The 24,816-nt window shown below is 33.3% G+C and overlaps 1 protein-coding gene across 2 annotated transcripts in view; it reads right to left on the reverse strand.

Annotated features, from left to right (window-relative positions):
* ENPP3 (ectonucleotide pyrophosphatase/phosphodiesterase 3) overlaps window positions 1-24,816 on the reverse strand; it is a 116,260-nt gene that overhangs the window by 61,975 nt on the left and 29,469 nt on the right. For both annotated transcript variants that reach the window (XM_012549338.3, XM_031964254.1), the window contains exons 8-12: window positions 18,875-18,954; window positions 13,970-14,089; window positions 12,731-12,840; window positions 11,960-12,025; window positions 8,946-9,018 (exon numbers count right to left, since the gene is read on the reverse strand). In XM_012549338.3, coding sequence (XP_012404792.1) covers window positions 8,946-9,018; window positions 11,960-12,025; window positions 12,731-12,840; window positions 13,970-14,089; window positions 18,875-18,954 — 449 coding nt within the window. The remainder of the gene's footprint in view (window positions 1-8,945; window positions 9,019-11,959; window positions 12,026-12,730; window positions 12,841-13,969; window positions 14,090-18,874; window positions 18,955-24,816) is intronic.

Below are 24,816 nucleotides of genomic sequence, written 5' to 3' on the forward strand. Positions count from 1 at the left end.
TCCTTATCCAGAGGGATAGAATAGAAACAGTCCTTAATATCTATAACCCAAAGAGGCCATTCTCTAGGCAACTGAGTAGGAGATAGAAGTGCAGGCTGAAGAGTTCCCATAGTTTCCATCTGTTCGTTTATTTTTCTCAGATCAGTCAACATCCTCCAAAGAACAACTGTACTAGAGAGGCAATTTAAGTCTTATCTTAAAAACATAGCTGATTTTGAAAGTGTATCGAGGTTTGGAGGAACATGGGAAAGAAGTGACTTGATGGTGAAACCTTGGAGATAGCAGACTGAAAGGTTTTTGTACCAAAGGAGCAATTCAGACCAGGTTAATATGGCAAAGTGGGGCACAGAATTTGTGGTTGGTTCAAGAATGAAGGATACTTTCCCAGAAAAATAGACCTCCATTCAGATGTGGATAACATGTAGCAAAGTTCAATTTGTTCCATGCTAATTATGTCCCTAGTATGCAGCAGTATCCATTTCATTATAGTCATTGTATTTTTATTCAGCAAAATTGGGTTTATTTTTTCCCATTGAAAATAAAGTTCCCAATGAACTCTTGTTATATCTTTCAGTGGAGGCAGGGGTGGGAATGGGGAAGAAAAGACAAAATGGATTTTAAAAGATGAGATATTATTTTAATACAGCAAGTCACAAATGTCTGCTAGTAAAGTTAAATCACCTAAAAAGAAAAAATAGAAAGAGAACTTGGGTATGAACTGAATGATGACAATAAAGATGAAAAAAAAAAATTGATGCTTGCCGAGTGTAATCTGAGATTTTTTTCTTTGAAGTCACAGCTATTTGAGCTGACTCTTTTCCTGCTTTGTCTTTTATACAGCTGGCAAGAGATAGAGCTTCTTCTGAAATGTGGGAAGAAAAGAGACCATTCATGCCAAAAAAAACAAAAAAGGTCACAGTTAAGTTTCCCTCGATATAAGGCTATAAGTGAAAAAAATGACCAATGATCCTTTCTAGATATATTTGTAGCATAATAGGAAACAGAAATGAATCTGAAAGCCTAGGTTTGAATTCACAGTTTCACAAAATACCAGATATCTAAATCTAAAGTTATCTAAATTTGGCTAAGGCATTTGCACTCTTTGAGCTTCAGTTTTCTCATCTGCAAGATGAGAATATATAATTACAAAGATTGAAGAAGAAATTGACGAAACTGCCCCAGCATCTTCCCCAAGAAAATCCCACAGACAGTATGTTTCATGGGGTTATAAAGAATCAGACACAACTGAAACCAACAATTAATAAATATGGCCCACAGGAAAAAGATGAGAAAAAGTGCCTTTGGTTTTTCCTTTGCAGAGGTGGTGGATGTGGAATATAGTGCCAGGTAAGATGGATATGTTGAGCTATTTTGTCGATATTTTTTCCTCCTTAAATATACATATTTAAGGAGGAAAAAAAGTTAATTTGAGTCATTTCTTTAATAATATATATACATACATACATATATAGAAATGACTCAAATTAGCTTTATATCAGCTTTCTGTACCATAGAATGCTACTTAAAGGAGAAGGCAGGAATGTATATGGAATATATATATTATCACCTTTATTTCCATATATATTCCTTCCTTCTCCTTTAAGTAGCATTCTATAGTACAGAGCTGATATAAAGGTGGTAATAAATAAAATAAGGGAGCAGAATAAACTAAGATTTTGTAACCAAACTGAGATTCTACTTCACACATGTTATCAGCATAAAATGAGGTAATACATGTGCAAAATATTTTACAAAAAATATAAGCATTATGTTAGGGTTGTCATTATTATTTCTGAGTTTTTGAATTATGGTTATTTTCACCATTCATAAACTTTTTTGGTTGTTTTTAGATTTGGCCCTTTTTAGTTAAGTTTAAATTTAAGCAACCATCCCACAATATTGTCTTTCAAAAAGACATCCCAGATTTCTATCCTTCACTACCTAATTCTTGTTCTAGCAATGGATTCTGTAAGAAAGTGAATTTGCTAAACATTTAATACTATATTACTAAAGGAAACTATTCTGCTCTCATAACCAATATTTGTCATATCAAAAATTATTATTTTGTCATTGGATGTATCTTTCATGAAATAAATGCTTCATCTCTGTTGCTCATTCCATCTGAAATATATGAGTTTATCTATCAATTATAGTCATTTAGAATAGTATTTTATATGACTAAAAGTATTTGGAACATTATTTATAGTTACATGCCTCATGATCAAGTTCAAAACATCATGCATCAATTTTCAATTAGCCACAAAAAAGTCACTAGAATGATTGATAGAATTGTAAGCATATTATTAAAAAGCTAATGAATCTACCAAATCTATAGGACTCTCCCCAGTCCCTTCCACCACACATTCTTTAAAAGGATAAGTCTCTTACCTTGAAATGTAGAAGAGGAATTAGATTTAGTCTACTAGGTTGTAAGCTCCTTGAGGACAGAGACTGTCTTTTGTCTCTTTTAGTATCCCCAGAGCTTAGGGCAGTGCCTGGCACATAGTAGTCACTTAATAAATGTTAATTGATTAATTTGGTATCAGAGAAAAGAACCAGGAACCAATAGGTAGAAGTTGAATGAAGACAAATCTAAATTTGATGTCCAGAAAAACTTGCTAACAATTAGAGATATCCAAAAGTTAAATAGGTTACTTAGAGAAGTGGTGAGTTCCTTCTCCTTCAGTTATCAAGTACAACCTATCTAGCTATTTATTGATTATGTTATAGCTTGGATTCTTTTTGTGTATGAGTTGTTTTAAATGTTTATTGAGGTCCCTGCTGTCTAAAGACTCTCTATTGCCTCCAGCAAAAAATATAAATAATATAAATATAAAAAATATAAATAATGTTCATTTCAATTGTTAAACCCTTTCACAAAATAGCTCCAATGTATCTTTCCAGGCTTAATATATTCTTCTTTCCATTCTCATCGATTTAGCCAAACTGGTCTTTTTGTTGTTCTCATATGTAGCACTCTATCTCCCATCTCTGTACTTTTTCAATATACATTATCCATTCCTGGAATGTACTCCCTTCTCATTTTCACATCATAGAATCCTTTGCTTTCTTCAATAATCAGCTTGTATATGGAGTCCGACTGAACTATTTTCAGTCAACTTGTATATGACGCTTTTCCTGATCCATGCCCTGTCAACTGTTTGTGTCCTCCCACCATTTATTAGAATTCTAATTTATGCTCTACATATTTATTTCAATATACTTACATATGTACATATCTACTAATAGAATTTGTCACTTAATAGCCAATACTGTTTCCTTTTTTTTTTCATCTCAGTATCTCTAGTTCCTAATACATGCTTGGCACATAATTGGCATCAAAATAATAATAATAATACCTGTTGGCAGTTTCAATAGACTTTTGATGGAAACTGGGAAAGCTATCTTGGAAGGGTGGGAGAAAGAAAAATTTGGAACATAAAGTTTTGCTAAAATGATATGCTCCCTTCTCATTTCCAGTTCATAGAGTCCTTTACTTTCTTCAAGAATCAGCTTAAACACCAACTTGTATATGAAGGCTTTCCTGATCCATCCCCTGTCAATTGTTTATGTCCTCCCTCACCATATATCACAATTTAGATTTATGCTCTACATATTTATTTCTATATACTTATATATGAATATATCTACTAATAGAATTTGTCACTTAAATGCCAATATTGTTTCTTTTTTTAAAATTTCAGTATCTCTAATCTCTTCAGTATTCTCTTCAGTATTCAGTAATCTCTTCAGTATTCATGTGTAGCACATAATTGGCATTTTAAAAAAAAATACTTGTTGGTAGTACTAATAAACTTGTGATGAAGAGTTGGAAAGCTATCCTGGAAGGGTGGGAGAATAAAAATTTGGAATACAAAGTTTTGCAAAAGTGAATGTTGAAAACTATTTTTGCATATATTTGGAAAAATAAAATACAATTAAAATAGTAAATATATATATACTTATTGACTAAAAACCTCTATAACTAGCTAGCTTTGTGGGACTGATCAAGTTCTGAAATCAGAAAAGAGTTAAGGAACTCATAGAATTAGAATCTGATGAATGCCTACTTCCCAACTCCATTGCCTCCACCAATCTATCTCCCTGTTCCTCCCCACAAGAAAAGAGCCTAGATGTTAGTTGTAAATATAGATGGCAAAAAAAGAGGAAAAGAGAGCAGTGGAGATGTTTACAGAAAGCTACAGAGACTAGCCCCCTGAAAATTGTTCAGATGACAATGGATGATAGAAAATAGTTCAGTCGGACTCCAGAGGGCAGAAAAGAGCAGTATACAAAAAAAAAAAAAAAAAAAATCAGCGGAGATGCCCAAAATAAAGAATACAACAGAACATCCCAATACTTCTCTTCAGCAGAACTTGTTCAAAAACAGCCTAAAACTTAATCTGATAAAAGGCCTTTTAACTGACTGCAGAGCCAGAATTTGTGTGCTTCCAAAGTAAATGGAAGAGCTCTCTCTTCTCTGATGGCCTCCCAGAAAATAGTAAGAAGAAATACTGTAATATATAATACATATAGGGGAAAAGTAATCACAGTGGTATCAGTAGTAGAGAAGACTACACCAAAGCCCTCAGAGTTTACCCCTAAATTTCTGAAGAAAGAAGCATTAGCAATGCTCTGGAAACTTAACTATTACTCTAAGTGGGGATTAGGAAAGTGATCCTATCATTTATGTACTACATAAAAAATTACTACAGTAAGAGGTATAAAATATTAGATTAGTATTTTCAAAATAATTTTCTTTAATTTATTTTTATAAAATCCCATTGATACAAGTACTTCACACATGAGTTTATCACTTAACTCATTTTGGTTTCCCTAAGAGTACAAGGAACCAAAATTAGTCCAACAAATTATGTTTTCTTTCTATTGATGAATCCCAAATATTTCTGAATGAGTGAAAGAAACATTGGAAGAACTATATAAACTGATGTAGAGTAAAATTAACTGAATCAAAAGAACAATCCCCACAATGGCTTATTTTTGCTATTTAGTCATTTTCAATCACGTTTGACTCTTTGTGACCCCATTTTGGATTTTCTTGCCAGAGATAATGGAGTATTGTCATCTCATTCTATAGTTCATTTTACAGATAAGGAAAGTAAGGTAAATAAGAGGGGGGGAAAGGTTAAATGATTTGCTCACAGTCACAGTTAGTAAAAGTCTGTGGCCATATTTGCACTCAAGAAGATGAGTCTTCCTAACTCCAGGCCATTCTATTCACTGTGCCATCTAACTGCTCCTACCATAATATCTACCCAAAAAAATAAATGAAAAGAATCACTAAAAAAGAAGCCCAACTCCAAGTAAATTAAAAAACCAATAGTAGTTCTAGGGCCCAGATAATAAAATATGTATTCTTTCTTCCAGTTAGCAGAAAGAAGGGAGACTCTGAGGGCATAATGTTAGATAAGCTATCACTGTTTACATTGTTTCTGCTTAGGTGTTGCTTTTTGCTAAAAGGGAAGGTTCATTAGTATATAGCAATATTCTATTTGGGGTACATATGCCCAAAAGAGGATAATGTAAGCATCACTAAGCTAGAGCTAGAAAATGCCATCTAATGCAACGTAAGGCCCAGTAAGGTTAACTGGCTTGGGGGTATAAGAATCAGAATTTGATCATTTCCAATGGAGCAGTAATGAACTGAACCAACTATGCCCAGAGAAAGAACTTTGGGAGATAACTAAAAACCATTACATTGAATTCCCAATCCCTATATTTATGCCCACCTGCATTTTTGATTTCCTTCACAAGCTAATTGTACAATATTTCAGAGTCTGATTCTTTTTATACAGCAAAATAATGTTTTGGTCATGTATACTTATTGTGTACCTAATTTATATTTTAATGTATTTAACATCTACTGGTCATCCTGCCATCTAGGGGAGGGGGTGGGGGGTAAGAGGTGAAAAATTGGAACAAGAGGTTTGGCAATTGTTAAGGCTGTAAAGTTATCCATGCATATAACCTGTAAATAAAAGGCTATTTAAAAAAAAAAAAAAAAAAAAGAATCAGAATTTGAATCTATTTTCTCTTATTCCAAAAGCAAAGCTCTATTCATTGAAATACATTGCCTCCTTCAATAAAAAACATTATTTAAAAAAATAATTATTTTTTTCCTCTACCAGATGAAACTTGGACTTGTAGGCAAACACTAGTGGTATTCTTTCTGCTGGCACTACCTTTCTTCTTCTTTCCCTCATTATCTACCATCACCTGCTGAATAGAATGACATCCAGTATTTCTTTTCTCTTTTGTTTTGGGTTTTTTTTCCCTGAAAAATTCTATGTTTAGTTATTGTTTTAAAATTATATTCAAGGCATTAAAATTAGGGAAGAAATTATGATGTTTACAGTCATTTTAGCCAGGCTTCATTTAGGACAACTCAGTCTGATTCTTTTTTTTCAGTTCTTCCTCTTTTGCCCAATTTCCTTCTCTCATTATTGTTTGAATTGGCCAGATCACTCCTTTCAGAGCAGGATGTTAAAACTGGTTCCAAATATTCAGCTGGCAAAGCTATCAGGCATCTGTTTCACCCACCTTTAATTAAGTTCCAAATCTGTCAAGAATCACTCTTTTAACTGATTTCCACCCATTCTCACATATCTACTTTTTTTTGCTTACCTATAGGGTGCATAATCATTTTTCTTACCTTATACATTGTGAAAAGATCAAAATTAATATTACCTCTGATTTCTTCTGTATCGATTCTACACTGTAACAGTTTCATACTGTATTAATTTTATACTGAGTCCACAACCACCTGGCTTAGTTGAGCTCAGGAATCTAGCTAAATTAGTTTAAAGTTAGTTTAAAAGAAAAATTGTTAATCTTTCATACCGATATCCCCCTAAAATACTTCATATATGTTTATTTAAAACATATTATGATCCCCAGAAGATATATTGTTCACCCTCACCTGTCCTTAAATCTTATCTCCCTAACAAATCCTTCTAGGCACTGAGAAGACTGCTAATTCACATCTACAAGATGCCAGTGGATGCCATAAAACAATTAACCTTCCTAATTTTTGAAAAGAGTGATCAATGGTATGCTAGCCCACTTTCTTTAAAATAACCCATCATGTTATCCCCACTCCCATGATGCTATCTACCCGGTAATCAATTGTATTTTCTTCCCTAGCTATCCAATTCTATATTCCTTAAAACACAATTAAAGCTGGTGAGCTTTGTCATTTTGATCATTAAGAGAGACCAATGATCCAATTTGTTGGTTACAGTTATTAATAAATTGGTAAAGTTTTAATTATTGTTTCTGTTTAATTTTCAGCTGTAACTGTGAACTAGGTAAGAGAATTGGAGAAGAGGGAATTCTGTGAAAGCACAAAGGCTCTTCCCTAGTTGACCACCAATCAATTTCCCCCCAAGGAATTCTATTAATCTACTGGTAGCCAGTCTTCTAAAAAGGCCAATACTTTCAGCCATTGAAGTGCTCTTTTACCTAATGAGAAGAATGTCTCCTAAAAAAGTCAATGCTTCCAGCCATTGAAATTCTCTTTTACCTAATGATAAGAATGACTCCATTGACTGTGGAATGAAAGAACCAGATTTCAAATATGGCCTCCAAAACTAAATACTTGCATTGTATATCCTTGGACAAGGTACTAATCTATTTGGATCTGTTTCCTTATTTTAAAAACAATACTTTAAACTTTAAACACAATAGACTAGATGGTCTCTGGGGTTCATCCCAGGTCTAGTTCCATGATTCTTTGAGCTTCTCATAGACATATTCAGAGGTAAATTAGATATAAACATATCATTATTAGTCAATATTGTAAGTGTAGATATAGATATATTACAGAAACTGGCAAAGTATAGGTTTGATAGCTATAAATTAGATGTATAATTATTTGTATATAGACAGAAACAGAGATAGCTGATTATCTCAGCATATATTTTAAGACTGTAACATGCACAAAAGGCAACAAACTGTATTGGTAACAGTTTCCTCAGTATGGAGTTCTTTGTACTAGCTGTTATAAAATAACAGATCTAGTTTTTTATGTGTATATGCATGTATATAACACATAAACGGGATGACAAGAGTTGAACATGACTGAAAATACTGACAACCTGTAGGGGGGATAGATATAGATAGATAGATATAAATTAGATACACACTAATACTCTGGGCACATAGAATAAACACTTTGTACTACATATAAGAGCTGGGTATAAGTACCACAATGCCTAAGGAGACTTCAACCGACAAACTAGATACAAGACAGTGGAATTATATGACTCTTTGTTTGCCATAAGCCATCTTTGGATTTCAAAAGTACTAAGTCTAAGGTGAACAGTGCCCAGTCATACTGCATTCTTGATGTTAAAACAAACTAGTGATCCATACCAATCAATTGTATCATTTTTATAGGCTTAACAATTTTACTCTAATGAAATTCTCTGTAAATGTCTTTCAGAGATACATTGTGCAGTTCTACAAATTACATTTTTTTTGCATTATCCTATAGGCAACATAATCCAATGGGAATGGGCACTAGACTAAAGGTAACTTCACTAGCAACGGGAATTTCCAGGTAAGGAAACTCCCTTTTACCAATTCAAGACACATTTTCTAAGTACATTATTAGAGAGGTGATCAGAGCACTGAGTAGTTAGAAGCAACTTTCCAGATGTCACAAAACTATTATGTTTCAGTCCTGAACCCAGGTTTTTCAGGCTATATCATATTGCCTCTCTATAACCCCAATATCAAACTTTTTTTCCTCCTGAGGCAATTGGGGTTAAGTGACTTGCCCAGGGTCACACAGCCAGAAAGTATTAAGTGTCTGAGCCAGATTTGAACTCAAGTCCTCCTAACTTCAGGGCTGGTACTCTATCTACTACAACAATTAGCTACCCCTACCAAACATTTTTAAAGAAAAAAATAAACAAACATACATCACCACTGACTGGTCCACTTTTATGTCCAGCAGAATCTGGTTCTTCGACGTACAAAGTATAAAAATTTGGTCTGGGGATAAAATTGAAACAAGACAATTGTTTCTTATTATCCATTAAAGAAATCTTTTTAAAGCTGCTTTGTAGGAGAATGTCAGTCAGGTTTGAAAAATGGACTTGTAAGCATCTGCCTCTATCAGCATATGCCATTTTAATCATCTGTGAATCAAGATGTAGTCCCTTTAAATACTAATAGAAGTAAGGCATCAAGAGCAACTCCAAAATATCAAAAGGTAGCAATAATAACTATTCCACATTAATTTTTGACCATGTTATATCATTGACTCTTTGCTTCTTATCATTTTCCTCAACTATTACCTATTTGGAAACAGGCATGTTGGAGTTGAAGGACCTAGGGTCTCATTTCTAGTGATATTTTGCTATTTGACTCTGGCTAAGTCATTTAACTTCTCCAATCATTGGTTTTCTCATCTATAAAATTAAGGAACTGGATTAGATGAACTGTAAGGTGCCTTCAAACTCTGAATCCAGCAATCTATGATTCTATATCATAGGGTTTTCTCAAGCAGATTCATATATATTCTGAGCAGACAAATTTTAGATACTCCATCTCTCAACCCAGATCATTTCTTTTATATAGTTTTACTCTAGTATTTTGTAAATTTGTAGAATACTCAAAAATGTATAGGATAGAAAAGAAGGGGAGGAGAATGGATAGGGGTTTTTTAAAATTATTTTACTGACAGAAAAGGTGAGGTGAAAAGGGGGTTAAATGGATGAGAAAATGGATACTGAAGAGAAAGAGCAGCTATGCTCCTATTTTGCTTCTATTTCTTTTTGTGTCAAAGAGAATATTTGACCTAGAATAGACAAAACAAAATAGCCATAATGGAATATTATATAAAAAATAGCCCTTTTTTTAAAAAGAAGAAAATATAAGACAGACAACATGTATGTGCCTTTAAAAATATCAAATCATTAAACACGTGAACTGTTATCTGAGGAAAGTGAAAAGAAGTAAAGGATATATGATTTTTTAGGAATTGTTCAAAAGGTTGTTGAGAACAGAGGAAGGACTAGGGATCAGAGTACAGCTTTTAAAAAGAATCAGAGAATCAGCTCTGTAAAATGTAGACCAATGAGCTTAGACAAACACAAATGGCAAACATCAAATTTTCAGATGACATAGGGCTAGGATAGCAAATATATTCTTATGATAAAGTCAGGGTCATAAAAGTTCTCAACAAACTAAATAAAGCACTTGGTCAACTTTAAGGAGATCAAATATAATAAGAATAAGTGTAAAATCTTATATTTGACTTGAAAAACAACTTTTCAAATGTAAATTGGGGTAGGATTAGCTAAAGAGTTCATGAGGGGAAAACACTTGGACTTTTAGGGGAGTTAATAATGTAACACGATTGCCAGAAAATTCAATGTTACAATATGTTTTATTAAAAGAGACATAATGTCCAAGACTTGGGGGAAGGGAGTGGGAAAGAACAGTTCTGTATTCTGTCCTGATCAGACCTTAACTGTGGGACAAAAATTGTCCAGTGGACCACTGACTACTAATAACTAGTATAATATATATATAATATAATAATTAGTCAGTGATATAGAGAGACACAACTGCAGTTTATTCATTTAATGTGGAATTAAAGGAAAAAGGGAAAATGCCCATTGGTCATATAGACATTGTTTATCCCTACTTTCAAAGGAAGAAATATGTCCTTATTAGCATGGTTATTTCTACTAGATTAAAGGAAACTATAATATTCCCCATGAGATTAAAGAATACATTTCCTTGGGCTATCAAAGTCCTTTTTTTTTTTTTTTTTTTTGCAATCACCAAGCAATTAGTAACCTAGGAGAGAATATGGAGGAAACCAACCAGGTGCACATTGATCTTGAATTAAAGCACCATATAACAGAATGGTGAATACAGAACAAAATGGAATTAGTTATGTCTTAATACATCACTCTTAGCTCTTAAAAATCCTTTTTTAGATATGAAATATTCTGTTCATTTTTAGGTGCTAAAAAATAAAGCGGGTAGTGATAATTAGCACGTTGGATGACAAAGTCAAGATCTTAGACTCAGACAGGCTAGATCATTGTTTTGAATTTAATAAAATGAAATATGATTAGGATAAAAAGATAATGACTTGAATACAAGTATAGGAATAAGATTGTGAACCTTTGTGCTTACTTGAGGTTGATTAAGATATAGAGAAGTGTACATGACCCAGGGCTCAGACCTAAAGGAATAACAGGAGTTGAGAACAGGGTCTGAGAAAATTCCTACTGAGGAAAGGTATTTGAAGTAGTTAAATAGATTTTGACCTGTCAAGCCCGTTTGCTATGGTGGCTCAGTTTGATTGTGTGCTGATTAGTGCCAAAGAGTATCTTGGCCAAAGATGTCTCAATTTAAAAAAAAAAAAAACCAAAAAAAAACAATACTCCCTTTGAGGGAGAGAGATGCTCTATGTGCCAAGGAAGGAAAAAGGAAAAAAACTGAACAGAATAAAACCAACCAATTAAAACTAGTAGTACATGATTCTAGCAGATCTAAGGAAAATCAGCTAACTAGAGGCATAATTGAATAAGAATGAAGCCCATCCAGCAGAGCAATATGAAGTGTTTTTGCTGTGTCCAGGATAGATATTCTGTGCCTTTTTGAATGTGGGGAACTTTTCCTTGTTATTTTCCTTGATGTTTTTCTTTAGTTAAATATATGCTATTTAAAACAAACATTATTCAGTTTCATCTAACAAAAAGATTCATTGGAAAGGAAGATCAGATGAGTTTAAACAGATGCTAACCTAAAACAGCACATTGGACTTGAAAAGCAGCAAGGAGGCTTTTCCACACATCTGTGTCAGGACTTGACCCTTGATATATTCATATTTTTTCACTAAGATTAATCTGTCCTGTCAAAAAATCACCTTATACAACACATTTTCTTTTCTCTATTTTATGTTAACAGTTACCTTTCAGATTTGGGTAGGTCAAGCCAATGTAACAGTGTAGTAATTCTCTCTTCATATGGAATAGAGCTAAAGAAAACAGTTAAAAAAGAAGATATAAGATCACATTGAACATATTCCTACCAACACATGTTTATTAAGCAAGAAAAAACTGATATTTTCCAACATTAATATTATTATAAGTAAAATTTATATATTAAATCTTTCTCAAAAGAGAGTGGTCAATGTAATTGAAAGAGAACTTGATCTGACGTCAGCGTACCTAGGCTCAAATTCTAATTCTCCTTTCTACTTATATGACTTTGGGCAAGACACTTAATCTGGGCCTCAGTTTCTCATATATAAAATAACAGAGTTGAACTAGATGACCTCAATTGTCCCTTATAGCTCTAAATCTTGTTCTTATGCTCCCTCTTCCTTCTTATTTGACTTTTTGTCTTATTTCAAAAAGTCTGAAGAGACAATACTGGTATTTCCAATCTAATTCTTTTTTGTCCTTCTTGTTTAGGTATAGGGAGGAGGAAATTGATGGGCCTTCTCTAGGGAATGGGGGGTATAGCAGAACAGACCAAAAGAAAGAATCTCATCCATCTTGTAAACTAAAGTCAGAAGAGAGGGAAATATCTATATCTCAAGGATTTGTGATTTCATTAATGAGAAAACCAAACATGTTAACTTAAATGTCAATTATTAGAGAACTAACTACCTAAAAGAAAAATTACATAAAGTACAACTCCCCACCTAATTGGTTCACAATCTAAAGATATAACTTACTTGTTAAACATTTTGTAATAAGTTGGAAATGTGCCATTGATAGATACTTCAGAACCAGGCCAAAAGAAGGTTCCAGCCTTCAAACCTTGATATATAGCTGTCAGCCAGATCTATAGGAAGATGAAATCAAAAGTTTACTACAAATCAAAAATTTCCAGGAATCTTGAAGTTGACCAAAGAGAAACTTCAAAAACAAACATAAGGATTTCTATTAACATGAATAAGAGGGAGATAACAGCAATAGTTTCTATATGTGATTCACAATAATGTATGCTTTCTAATTTTGCAAAAATATCATAATGATTCACCTTTACTAGTATTATTGGGAAATGGTATAATTATTTTTTTAAATTTATATAGTCAAAAATAAAATATTTTAACGAATAAAAAATTGTGTAATTGACTCAACTTTTAAAGTAATTTATTTACTTAAAATCATTATTCTTTTATCCTATTACATTAAAAATAATATAATTTTTCAATTCAAAAATTCTTAATTTACTTAAATTCTTTGTTTACTTAAAAAAAGTGATGGACTGGTATCTTAAAAATCATTTGAGTATTTAAAATGATTATTATAATTTGTAATGACATAATTAACATGAGATTCTTTAATCCATTTATTTTAAAAATTATTATCTTAATATACCTGGAAATAATGATTAATTTTTATGCAAAAATCATTTAATCATCTCATCTTACTGGAATTTTTAAAATTATTTAGAATTACAAAGTTACCAGTGATAATAAGAAATGTCTTAAAGCCAGCTCTGGAGTCAGGAGGACCCGAGTTCAAATCTGGCCTCGTACTTCCCAGATGTGTGACCCTAGGCAAGTCACTTAAACCCAATTGCCTCAACCAAAAAAAAGTAAGAAAGAAATGTATTTTATAGTTTTAAAAATAAATATTGTATGTAAAGATTAAAACCACTAAACCAATGTACTTTTAAACAAACAGTAGAGAAATGATTTTCAAAAGCTGGAAAAGATCAGATGACCCCCTCCCAATTTCCTAATAACACCTCAACAAAATTGCTGTTCATAAAGGGATTGCAAATAGTTAACACCCTTGAAGATATATTTTCTATCAAACTTTATAAACAGCATTTTAATTTACTTATAAAAAATTTACAAAGACTGAAATTTACAGAGAAAAATCCTGTGGCTCTTGTGCCATGTGTAAGATTTACTCTGTCACATTAGAAAGCAAAGATTATAGCTTGGACATAGGATACCTACCGGTTGCCCATACCACCACTTTGGATTCAAGATCTCTTTTGAAGAAAGTGAAAAGTTCTTGTTAAGATATACATCATACATATTATTGTCAATGATGCCATGGGATTCTGGATATAAACCCTATAATGAAAACAAATCGAAAGGAAAAGAAATAAATCCACACATTAATATAAAACAGATGACCCAAAGCTGGGAAAAATAGGTAAAACACTAAATGGCAGATTCAGGATCCAAAAAAATTTTGGCAAGATAGATTATAGGATCAAATCTAATAGAATGGAAGTTAATAGGAGTGAAGATAAAGTTTTATACTCGGGTTCAAAACACTGACTTCATAAGAACAAGATGGGGGAACCATGACTTCAAATTCCATACCATTACATACACATTTACTGAGCACCTGCCTCCTAATTAGTTTCCTACTCTCCCAAGTTGAATGTTCTTCAGTACTCTGCCCAAGGTTCACTTTCTTTTTTCATCCTACACTACTTATTGATTTTATGAAGTCCCATGGGTAATAATTATATATATACAAATTACTCTGAAAACTTCATATCCAACCTTTATGTCTTTCCTGAGCATCTGTCCTGATACTCCAACAGTCTGTGGTGTCCCTACCTATTAATTTCCTGGCCATCTCAAACACATGTTAAAAGGAGACAATAAAACTACCCTTCCTCTCATTTTACTTATGTCATTTTGTAATGCTTGTTTCAGTTCTCCAAAAAAATTGTGGAAATGATTTCTCCAAAAATATTCTAAACTGAGTTTCCTTGAGACTTAAATTATAGATTATAAGGAATTGTTCTCTTATTCTGGTTTTGTGTTTTATGTGAGCCAGACTACACAATTTATCATGGAAGTCTTTATTGTTTACTCATTTTTTGAGACTTACTGCCTGAATTGCAACCTTGTATTAAGTCTAGTCTCCATATACTTCTGGAGGGAATGTTGGGACCTTGTTTTGTTGTTGTTGTTGTTGTTTGTCCTTTATTCTCTCTCTTTTTTTTAATTTAATAGCCTTTTATTTACAGGTTATATGTATGGGTAACTTTACAGCATTAACAATTGCCAAACCTCTTGTTCCAATTTTTCACCTCTTACCCTCCACCCCCTCCACCCCTCCCCAGATGGCAGGATGACCAGTAGATGTTAAATATATTAAAATATAAATTAGATACACAAAAGTATCGGGACAAACCGTTATTTTGCTATCAAAAGAATCAGACTCGAAATATTGTACAAAGTTTGAAGGAAATCAAAAAAATGCAGGGGGATAAATATAGGGATTGGGAATTTTAATGGTTTTTAGGCATCTCCCAGGGTTCTTTCTCTGGGGTAGCTGATTCAGTTTTATGCTCCACTGAAATGATTTAGTTGATCTTTTGTTGAGGATGGCCAGGTCCATCGAACTGGTCATCATATAGTATTTTTTTTTAAATTTAATAGCCTTTTATTTAAGGATATTCATGGGTAACTTTACAGGATTAAAATCGCCAAACTCTTTTCCAATTTTCACCTTTCCCTCCACTCCTCCCCTAGATGGAGGATGACCAGTAGATGTTAAATATATTAAAATATAACTTGATACACAATAAGTATAAAAAAAATTATTTTGCTGTCAAAAGAATCAGACTTGAATTATTGTACAATTACTTGGAAGGAAATCAAAATCAGGTGTATAAATATAGGGATTGGGAATTCAATGTAATGGTTTTTAGTCATTCCCAGAGTTCTTTTTTGGGGATAGTAGTTAGTTCATTACTCTCCATTAGAAATGATTTGGTTGATTTTTGAGGATGGCTGGTCCATCAGAACTGGTCATCTTAGTATTGTTGTTGAAGTATATAAGACTCCTGGTCCTCCATTTCCTCAGCATCAGTTTTGGTGTCTTCCAGGCCTTTCAAATCATCCTTTGGTCATTTCTTGAAAATAATATTCCAAATTATTCAAACCCAATTTATTCAGCATTCTCCGTGATGGACATCCCAGTTTCAGTTTTAGCCACTACAAAGAGGGGTGCCACAAAATTCGTGCCTAAGGTCCTTTCCTTTTTAATTCTTTGGGATATAAGCCCAGTATAACATTTTGGATAAAGTTGCCAGTTTGATAACTTTTGGGATGTTCCAAACTACTCTCCAGAATGGTTGGATTTTTACAACCCACCAACAATGATCAATGTCCAAAGTTTTCCCATCCTCCAACTCATCATTATTTTTTCCCATCTTAGCCAATCTGGGGTATTATCTTAGAGTTGTCTTAATTTTATTTCTGATTAATAATGATTGGGCATCTTTTCATATGACTAGAAATGGTTTCAATTTCTTCATCTGAGAATTGTCTGTTCATATCCTTTGAACATTTTTCAATTGGAGAATGGCTTGATTTTTATAAATTAGAGTTAATTCTCTATATATTTTGGAAATGAGGCCTTTATCAGAACCTTTGACTGTAAAAATATTTTGGGACCTTGTTTTGATCTTGATCTGTATTATCTAGTATTTTGCTACTGTTTTCTCTTCTTATTAAGCATTATGTTCTTCAATTTTCTCAAAAGTGGCTCAGGTCAGAGATATAGTCTGATTGTTAATCTCCTAGTCTGAACTTTACAGACTCTTGGTTTACAGACTACAGACTTTATAAACTTCTGGATTTGAATTACTCAGCTTGCAGGCTTTCTCCTGGGCAGAGGTCCAGCTATTACCCTCTCCTGACCCTGCTCCCTCCCAGCTTCTATCAGACAGAAGATTAGATAAAAGACTCAGTTGGTTTAGAAAAACAGTACAGGAATGGGCAAAGGTTTTATGCTCCCTACTTTGATCAGTCAGTTGAAAGCTTAGCCCAGCCCTACAATCCAGGGTCAGAGAGATAGAATTATGAGCACACTTTTGATCTACTCTTTCTAATAAGAACTTAAAACCCATCTACACTAGATGCCAACACTCAATTCTGGGGAAAGAGTGATAGAACTATAAGCTCAATCCTGATCTATACTTTCTACCCTGGCATATAGCCTCGGGTCTTAGTCCCAGTCCATACTGGAAGGTTCCAAATCCCAGCCCAGGATAAAAAGAACAGGTACAAGTTTGCCCCTGTTCCTTATTCTCTGCTCTGGTATACATATATAGATCCTGGCTCCATCCATGTGCTAGAAGGCTCTGCATGGACTTCCTGGTTAGATTCTCCCTTCCCTAAAGCCTGCAGACCTTTGGCTGGTTTCTCCTCAATTTTTCTTTTCACTACTCAGTCCTTGATGTTTGTTAAAGTACTTGTGACACAAGCTAATTGTACAATATTTCAGAGTCTGATTCTTTTTGTACAACAAAATAACGGTTTGGTCATGTATACTTATTGTGTATCTAATTTATATTTTAATATATTTAACATCTACTACTCATCCTGCCATCTGGGGGAGGGGGTGGGAGGTAAGAGGTGAAAAATTGGAACAAGAGGTTTGGCAACTGTTAATGCTGTAAAGTTACCCATACATATAACCTGTAAATAAAAGGCTATTAAATAAAATTTAAAAAATAAAAATTAAAAAAAAAGTATTTGTGACAGAGAGCTAGACCACATTGCTTCCTCTTTCTCTGTCATCTTTGCCAGTATCATTTAACAATAATCTCTAAAAACAGTTTATCTCAGCCCTAATTTTGATCTACCCAGATCCACATAAATAATTCACCCTACATGCTGATATTTATAATATCAACTTGGAGACTCTTGTTGGCAACATTATATTTTTCCAAACACCATTCCTACACATACTTAAACAAGCACATGTGAAATAATGCCTATGTATAAGCACTACATTCATTACTAGGGTAATAAAGACAAAAGTGAAAAAATACTATCCTCAAAGAGCACTGGGGGACGGGGAGAAAATGTCATTTTCAAAATAAGGAAATACAAACTACATAGAGAGAAAGTCACCATTTCCCTGGATCAAAATCCTTCATCTGAAAAATGAGGGGGATTAGATGAGGCCCTTCCAGCTCAATATCTAGGACTGCAAGATTCTAAATACACAGTAATGGGAGGCAGTGCTAACAATTGGGGTAATTAATTACATGCCCAATTGAAATAGAAACTTTTCATCATTGTGTTCTTTCCAAGTTATATCTTCTAGTTCTGAAGCTATATTCCTAAGGGAAGATGAAGTCTGGGCTCATTGCAGCTTAATGATGGATCATGCTCCAGTGCTTAAGTCAACACTAGTTATTTGCTATAATAAAAAAATGCCAATTCAAAAAGCAGATTGAATTCCATTCATTTGGGAGCAAGGGAACACAGCACAATTATCTTAAAAGATCTGTCTCTTATGGAGACTTTCCTAAGACAAAAGTTTGTTCCCTAATACCTTGGGCCCTTTTCATCATCCTATTAAATGACCAATTTCACACTGAATTTCTACCTTACTACACTTTGATATAACTGTTCTTTGGCTTTGTGATTTGTGAGTAGAATGCAACACTTGTATAGAGGAAGACCTATGTTGAATCCTGTCTCAGATATTTAATATCTACAACCCCAGATGGATCTCTCAACTTTCCTGGACCCCGGTAAATGCATCTGTAAAAATAAGGGGGTTGAAGTCAATGACTACTAGGATTCCTTACAATTCTAAATCCATGGTCCAACCTATAATCATTCATTATACCTGCCTAATCTTCCAGATTTGCTGACACTAGTGAATCCTTTGACCTTGATGCCATCATGGCATTCTGATTACTTTGTCTTGAATCAATTTGAACTATAACTTTTCCCCAGTAGGATCTTGCTAATTGACCTTAATCAGCATAAAACATAACTGGGATATCTTCCTTCCCTAATGTGAGTCACAAACAATTCAATTAGGTTTGGTTTTGTTTTTTCCCCAGGTAAATTACTTGATTAATAACTTACTGTGACAATGGTGTAATGATTTGGGAAGGTTTTGGTTGGATAAACTGGTCTCATGTACTCCGAATGTATTCCACATGTTTCTGCAACAAATTACATCAACATATTAGGAAGTTCCATGTTTATGAAGAATATGTACAAATAGATAGAAATTTTGGGATATAAAGCTTCCAAGAAAAATAATAAAAAGCCAGCTATGGGAATTCATGATTATTGGTTTATATAAATATATTTCATATAATTAGTATAACATCTATTCTACGTACTTTTAGTGAATAAAGTAAATACAGTACACTGAATACAATAAAGTAAAAAATTTCTGAACTCTAATATCTAATTAGTCAATTAAGTTTAAGGTGACATGAAAAGATGCTATACAGAACAGAAAAGCTCTACACTTTATATTGTAGAATGCATATTAACATCAATTAAGTTTGTACAAATCATTATTATAAAACTAACTTCAGTGAAAATTTCTATAAATCTATTTCTAAGTCTTGGCCCATGTATTTTTCAAGCAGATAGCTCCATTGTAATATAATACTAGATGCTGTCCTTTATCCTTTGTTCTAGAGTATGTAAATTGATAACAATCAACAAACCTTTAAGCATATACTATGTGCCAGACATTGTGCTAGACACTGGAGATATAAATACAACTAAAAATCAGCCTGAACTCTCAAAATGTAAGCATGTGATCAAAATGCTATTTTATCAAAAACCTACTGTTTACAAAGAAACAAATTTTATATTTTAGTATTTTGGTTTCCTACCCATATATTATTGCAAGAGCTTTACAAATCAATAAACAGACCTAAATTGTATTCCTCACAAATAGATGTATTATTATTTTTCTAATATTTAGAGATACTATAATGATTATTTTTGGACTGGATTGTCATTTCATTAATGTAGGGAACTCAAAGGGAAAAATCTTTCTGTGTTCAAATCATCACCTGATCTGCAATTTATAATCTTAGTTACATTGGGAGGTTAAGTGACTTTGCCAGGACTCTATAAAGTCCTGGGATAATCTGATACAGGTCTTCCTGACTAAAGCCAGTTTTCTATCATCTAAAACACCATACCTTTTATTACATACATTAATATAATACAAATTACTTATTTTAATTGTTTTATATATACTTAAACATATAAAATATGTGTACAAATATATTGCATATATGTATTACTGCATATTTAAAGTATTATTGAATTGAGGCAGTTGAGAATCTTCTCTGTAAATTGTAATCTTAGAGAACTGTCTACATTACTAAGAGCTCCTGACCTGTTCACTTGAGAAGAGCTCAAATTGGAGAAGACGTGACCTGAGGCTAACTATATTCACTTTGCAACTCTGCCTCTCAAATGCACTGGTCAAACAATCTTTCCTTGGAAGTTCCCTACACTCTTTTTCTCTAGGTTCCTATAACACTATTCTACCCTGGTATTCCTTCTACCTGGTTGATTGCTCTTTCTCAGTCTCTTTTGCAGTATCACTATCTAGTTAATGATGCATTGTTTCCTAAGGCCCCTTTCTAGGCCCTATTCTCTTTTCCCTCTATACCAGTTTATTTGGTGGTCTCATCAGCTCTCATAGATTCTTTATCTTTTCTCTACTAATGACCTCCATCCATATCTACTTATTTAGCTCTAATCTCTTTCCCAACCTCCAGATTCACAATTCCAACTGGACATCTTGAACTTGATGTCCCAAAAACACATTAAACTCAACATGTCCAAAGGTGAGTTCATCTTCTTCCAAAACCCTCTCTTCTTAGTATCACAATCTAGGTGGCATTCTCTACTTCTCATCCTCATCTCATATCTAATTTGCTGCTCCTACATTTATTCACTGTTTTCCTCTATCACCACCCTTGTGCACGTCCTCATAAGCTCACACCCAATCTATTTCAATACTCTTCTAGATATTGAACCTTACCTCATGTTTCTCCCTACTTCTATCCATCCTCCAACCATCTATCAAATTGATCTTCCTAACCTGCAATTCTGATCATTCTACCCTCCTATTTAATAGATTTCAGTGTTTGTCTATCTCCTGCAAAAATCAATTGTAAAATCTTTTTGCCATTCAAAGCTCTTTATAACCTGGCTTCTTCCTACATTTCCAATTTTTTGCATCTTTTCCTCACTATATATTCTTTGATCCATTGACTGCCCTTTCTTTTCCTCCTACAAGACACTCCAACTTCTGACTTCATTTTCAATGGCTTCCCCCCATACCTAAAATTCTCTATTCATCTCCATCTCTTGGATTTCCTGACTTCCTTCAAGTCTTGACTAAAATACCACTCTGTAAGAGAAATTTTTCCCAATTCCCTTTCATTCTCATTCTTTCCCTCTAGTGAATATCTCCAATATCATCTATACATTTTTTGTATAAAGTTACTCACACTATGTAAACCTCTCCCATCAAAACTATGAATTCTACAAAAGTAGCAATTGGCTTTTGCCTTTCTCTGTATTCCTAGAGATTAGCATAGTATCTGGCACATAAGAGATCAATAGTTTTTATGGACTTGACTTGACTTGATTATACCAGTGAAATCACAGCTACAATCCTCATCTATTAAACCGGTATCAACTTTTTTGTCATTGTACCTTTTTTTCACAATCAAAGGATAGTAATATTATTATGTAGTAATAAAAGAGATAAGGCCCACAGAAGTATTTTTCCCCCTAAGGAGCAGGAGTTGTCATATTTTACAACCTTGGACATCACTGGCTTATTTTTTTTGAATAGTTTCCATGTGGAAAACTGATTTCTCAATCATTTGTTTTTGGAAGGACATTAGCTGTACCTTTATTTCTTTGATCAATGCTTGGTCTGTACTAACCTTGCTCTAAAGATCATTATCTTTGGGAGAGCACACATTGAAAGTTATTTCCTCTCCAGCAGCAAAACACAAAATATTAGATTTCAGTTTACATAGCTACGTTAGAAATTTTCCAACAGTGAAAAGATAAAAAAGCAAACAATTTGCTTTTCTTTAGGATATGACTTTCCCCTATTAAATTGTTAATAGAATTGTTGAAACAACTGTCATGCTGATGTTATCATGAAATTAATATGTTTTGCAACTAAAGAAATTAATATTATATTTTGATTTGTATATTTCATAGTTCCTTTCTCTATCCTTTCATTAATTTGTGAGATGTTACTTAAAAGAGCATCTATCAATACCTTATTTTTTTATGTTTTCCCCAAATGACATTTTCTCTCATCAGTGGAAAGAATAAAAACAAAAAAGAAAACTCACATTTACATTTTCAAGTCAAGTCCTTGACTTGATGTCATATGGTATAAGAAAAGCAGACCAAGAGGAAAAAAACCATGAGAAAGAAAAAATAAACAAAAAGTGAAAATACTATGCTTTGCGCTATACCAATCAGACTCCCAAAAAACTATTTTAATGACCTAGAAAAAATAACAACAAAGTTCATATGGAAAAACAAAAGGTCAAGAATTTCAAGGGAATTAATGAAAAAAATCAAATGATGGTGGCTTAGCTGTACCAGATCTAAAATTATATTATAGAGCAGCAGTTACCAAAACTATTTGGTATTGGCTAAGGAATAGATTAGTTGATCAGTGGAATAGATTGGGTTCAAGGGATAAAACAGTCAACAAATATAGCAACCTAGTCTTTGACAAACCCAAAGATCCCAGCTTTTGGGATAAGAACTTACTGTTTGATAAAAATTGCTGGGAAAATTGGAAACTAATATGGCAGAAACTAGGCATTGATCCATACTTAACGCCATACACCAAGATAAGGTCAAAATGGGTTCATGACCTAGGCATAAAGAATGAAATTATTAATAAATTAGAGGAACATAGGATAGTTTACCTCTCAGACCTGTGGAAGGGAAGGTCTTTATGACCAAAGCAGAACTAGAGATCATTACTGATCACAAAATAGAAAATTTCGATTATACCAAACTGAAAAGTTTTTGTACAAACAAAACTAATGCAGACAAGATTAGAAGGGAAGCAATAAACTGGGAAAATATTTTTATAGTCAAAGGTTCTGATAAAGGCCTCATTTCCAAAATATATAGAGAATTAACTCTAATTTATAAAAAATCAAGCCATTCTCCAATTGAAAAATGGTCAAAGGATATGAACAGACAATTCTCAGATGAAGAAATTGAAACTATTTCTAGTCATATGAAAAGATGCTCCAAGTCATTATTAATCAGAGAAATGCAAATTAAGACAACTCTAAGATACCACTACACACCTGTCAGATTGGCTAAGATGACAGGAAAAAATAATGATGATTGTTGGAGGGATGTGGGAAAACTGGGACATTGATTCATTGTTGGTGGAGTTGTGAACGAATCCAACCATTTTGGAGAGTAGTTTGGAACTATGCTCAAAAGTTATCAAACTGTGCATACCCTTTGATCCAGCAGTGTTACTACTGGGATTATATCCCAAAGAGATTATAAAGAAGGAAAGGGACCTGTATGTGCACGAATGTTTGTGGCAGCCCTTTTGTAGTGGCTAGAAACTGGAAACTGAATGGATGTCCATCAGTTGGAGAATGGCTGAATAAATTGTGGTATATGAAAATTATGGAATATTACTGTTCTGTAAGAAATGACCAACAGGATGATTTCAGAAAGGCCTGGAGGACTTACGAACTGATGCTGAGTGAAATGAGCAGGACCAGGAGATCATTATATACTTCAACAACAATACTAGATGATGACCAGTTCTGATGGATCAGGCCATCCTCAAGCAGAGATCAACCAAATCATTTCTAATGGAGCAGTAATGAACTGAACTAGCTATATCCAGAAAAATAACTCTGGGAGATGACTAAAAACCATTACATTGAATTCCCAATCCCTATATTTATGCACACCTGCATTTTTGATTTCCTTCACAAGCTAATTGTACAATAATTCAGAGTCTGATTCTTTTTGTACAGCAAAATAATGTTTTGTTCATGTATACTTATTATGTATCTAAGTTATATTTTAATATATTTAACATCTACTGGTCATCCTGCCATTTAGGGGAGGGGGTGGGGGGGGGGTAAGAGGTGAAAAATTGGAACAAGAGGTTTGGCAATTGTTAATGCTGTAAAGTTACCCATGTATATATCCTGTAAATAAAAGGCTATTAAAAAAAAAAATAAAAAAAAAAAAAAAAAAAGAAAATACTATGCTTTGATCCATATTCAGTTTCCAAAGTTCTCTCTTTGGATATGGAAGGCATTTTCCAACCCAAATCTATTGGAATTGCCTTAAGTAACCGCATTGTTGAGAAAAATCAAGTCCCTCACAGTTGATCATCTCATAATGGTGGTGGGTTATAAGAGAGAGAATCTAGAACTCAAATTTCAGAAACAAATATTTAAAAAATGTTTTGAATGTAACTGGGGAAAATATTAAATCTTTAAAAATCTTTGGTTTAGATTGGAAAGATCTTGAGGTCACTTTGAAAAAGTCAGCTATTTAACTGTATGAGATTTAAGCTTTTCATTTATAAAATGGGGGTGATAGTAATTAATAGCTATTCAAATTCAAAAGCCTGGAAAGACTTACATGAACTGATGCTAAATGAAGAGAGCAGAACCAAGAGAACATTGTAAATAGTAATAGCAAGATTAGGTTAAAATTTCTTGAAATAAATTAAAAAGTGAGTCAAATTATGAAAATGATATTTCTCCTGAGCTTATATTCAGCATTCTGAAGTTCTTATGAAATATTTTGAATGACTATATACTATGGATAACACAATTTTAGAATATGTTCTGATTCTTGGAAACCCCAACTCAATAGGCTTCCTTGTTTTTTTTTTTTTTAATGTTATATGTCATTATATCACTATCTGCCTACTATACAAATCTCTGAAAAACTCTGCCTTCTAACACTGCCTTAATGAAGAACAGTTGCTCATGTATGGTTGC

This window comes from Sarcophilus harrisii, chromosome 4, assembly GCF_902635505.1.
Source record: "Sarcophilus harrisii chromosome 4, mSarHar1.11, whole genome shotgun sequence".
Classification (NCBI taxonomy): Eukaryota; Metazoa; Chordata; class Mammalia; order Dasyuromorphia; family Dasyuridae; genus Sarcophilus; species Sarcophilus harrisii.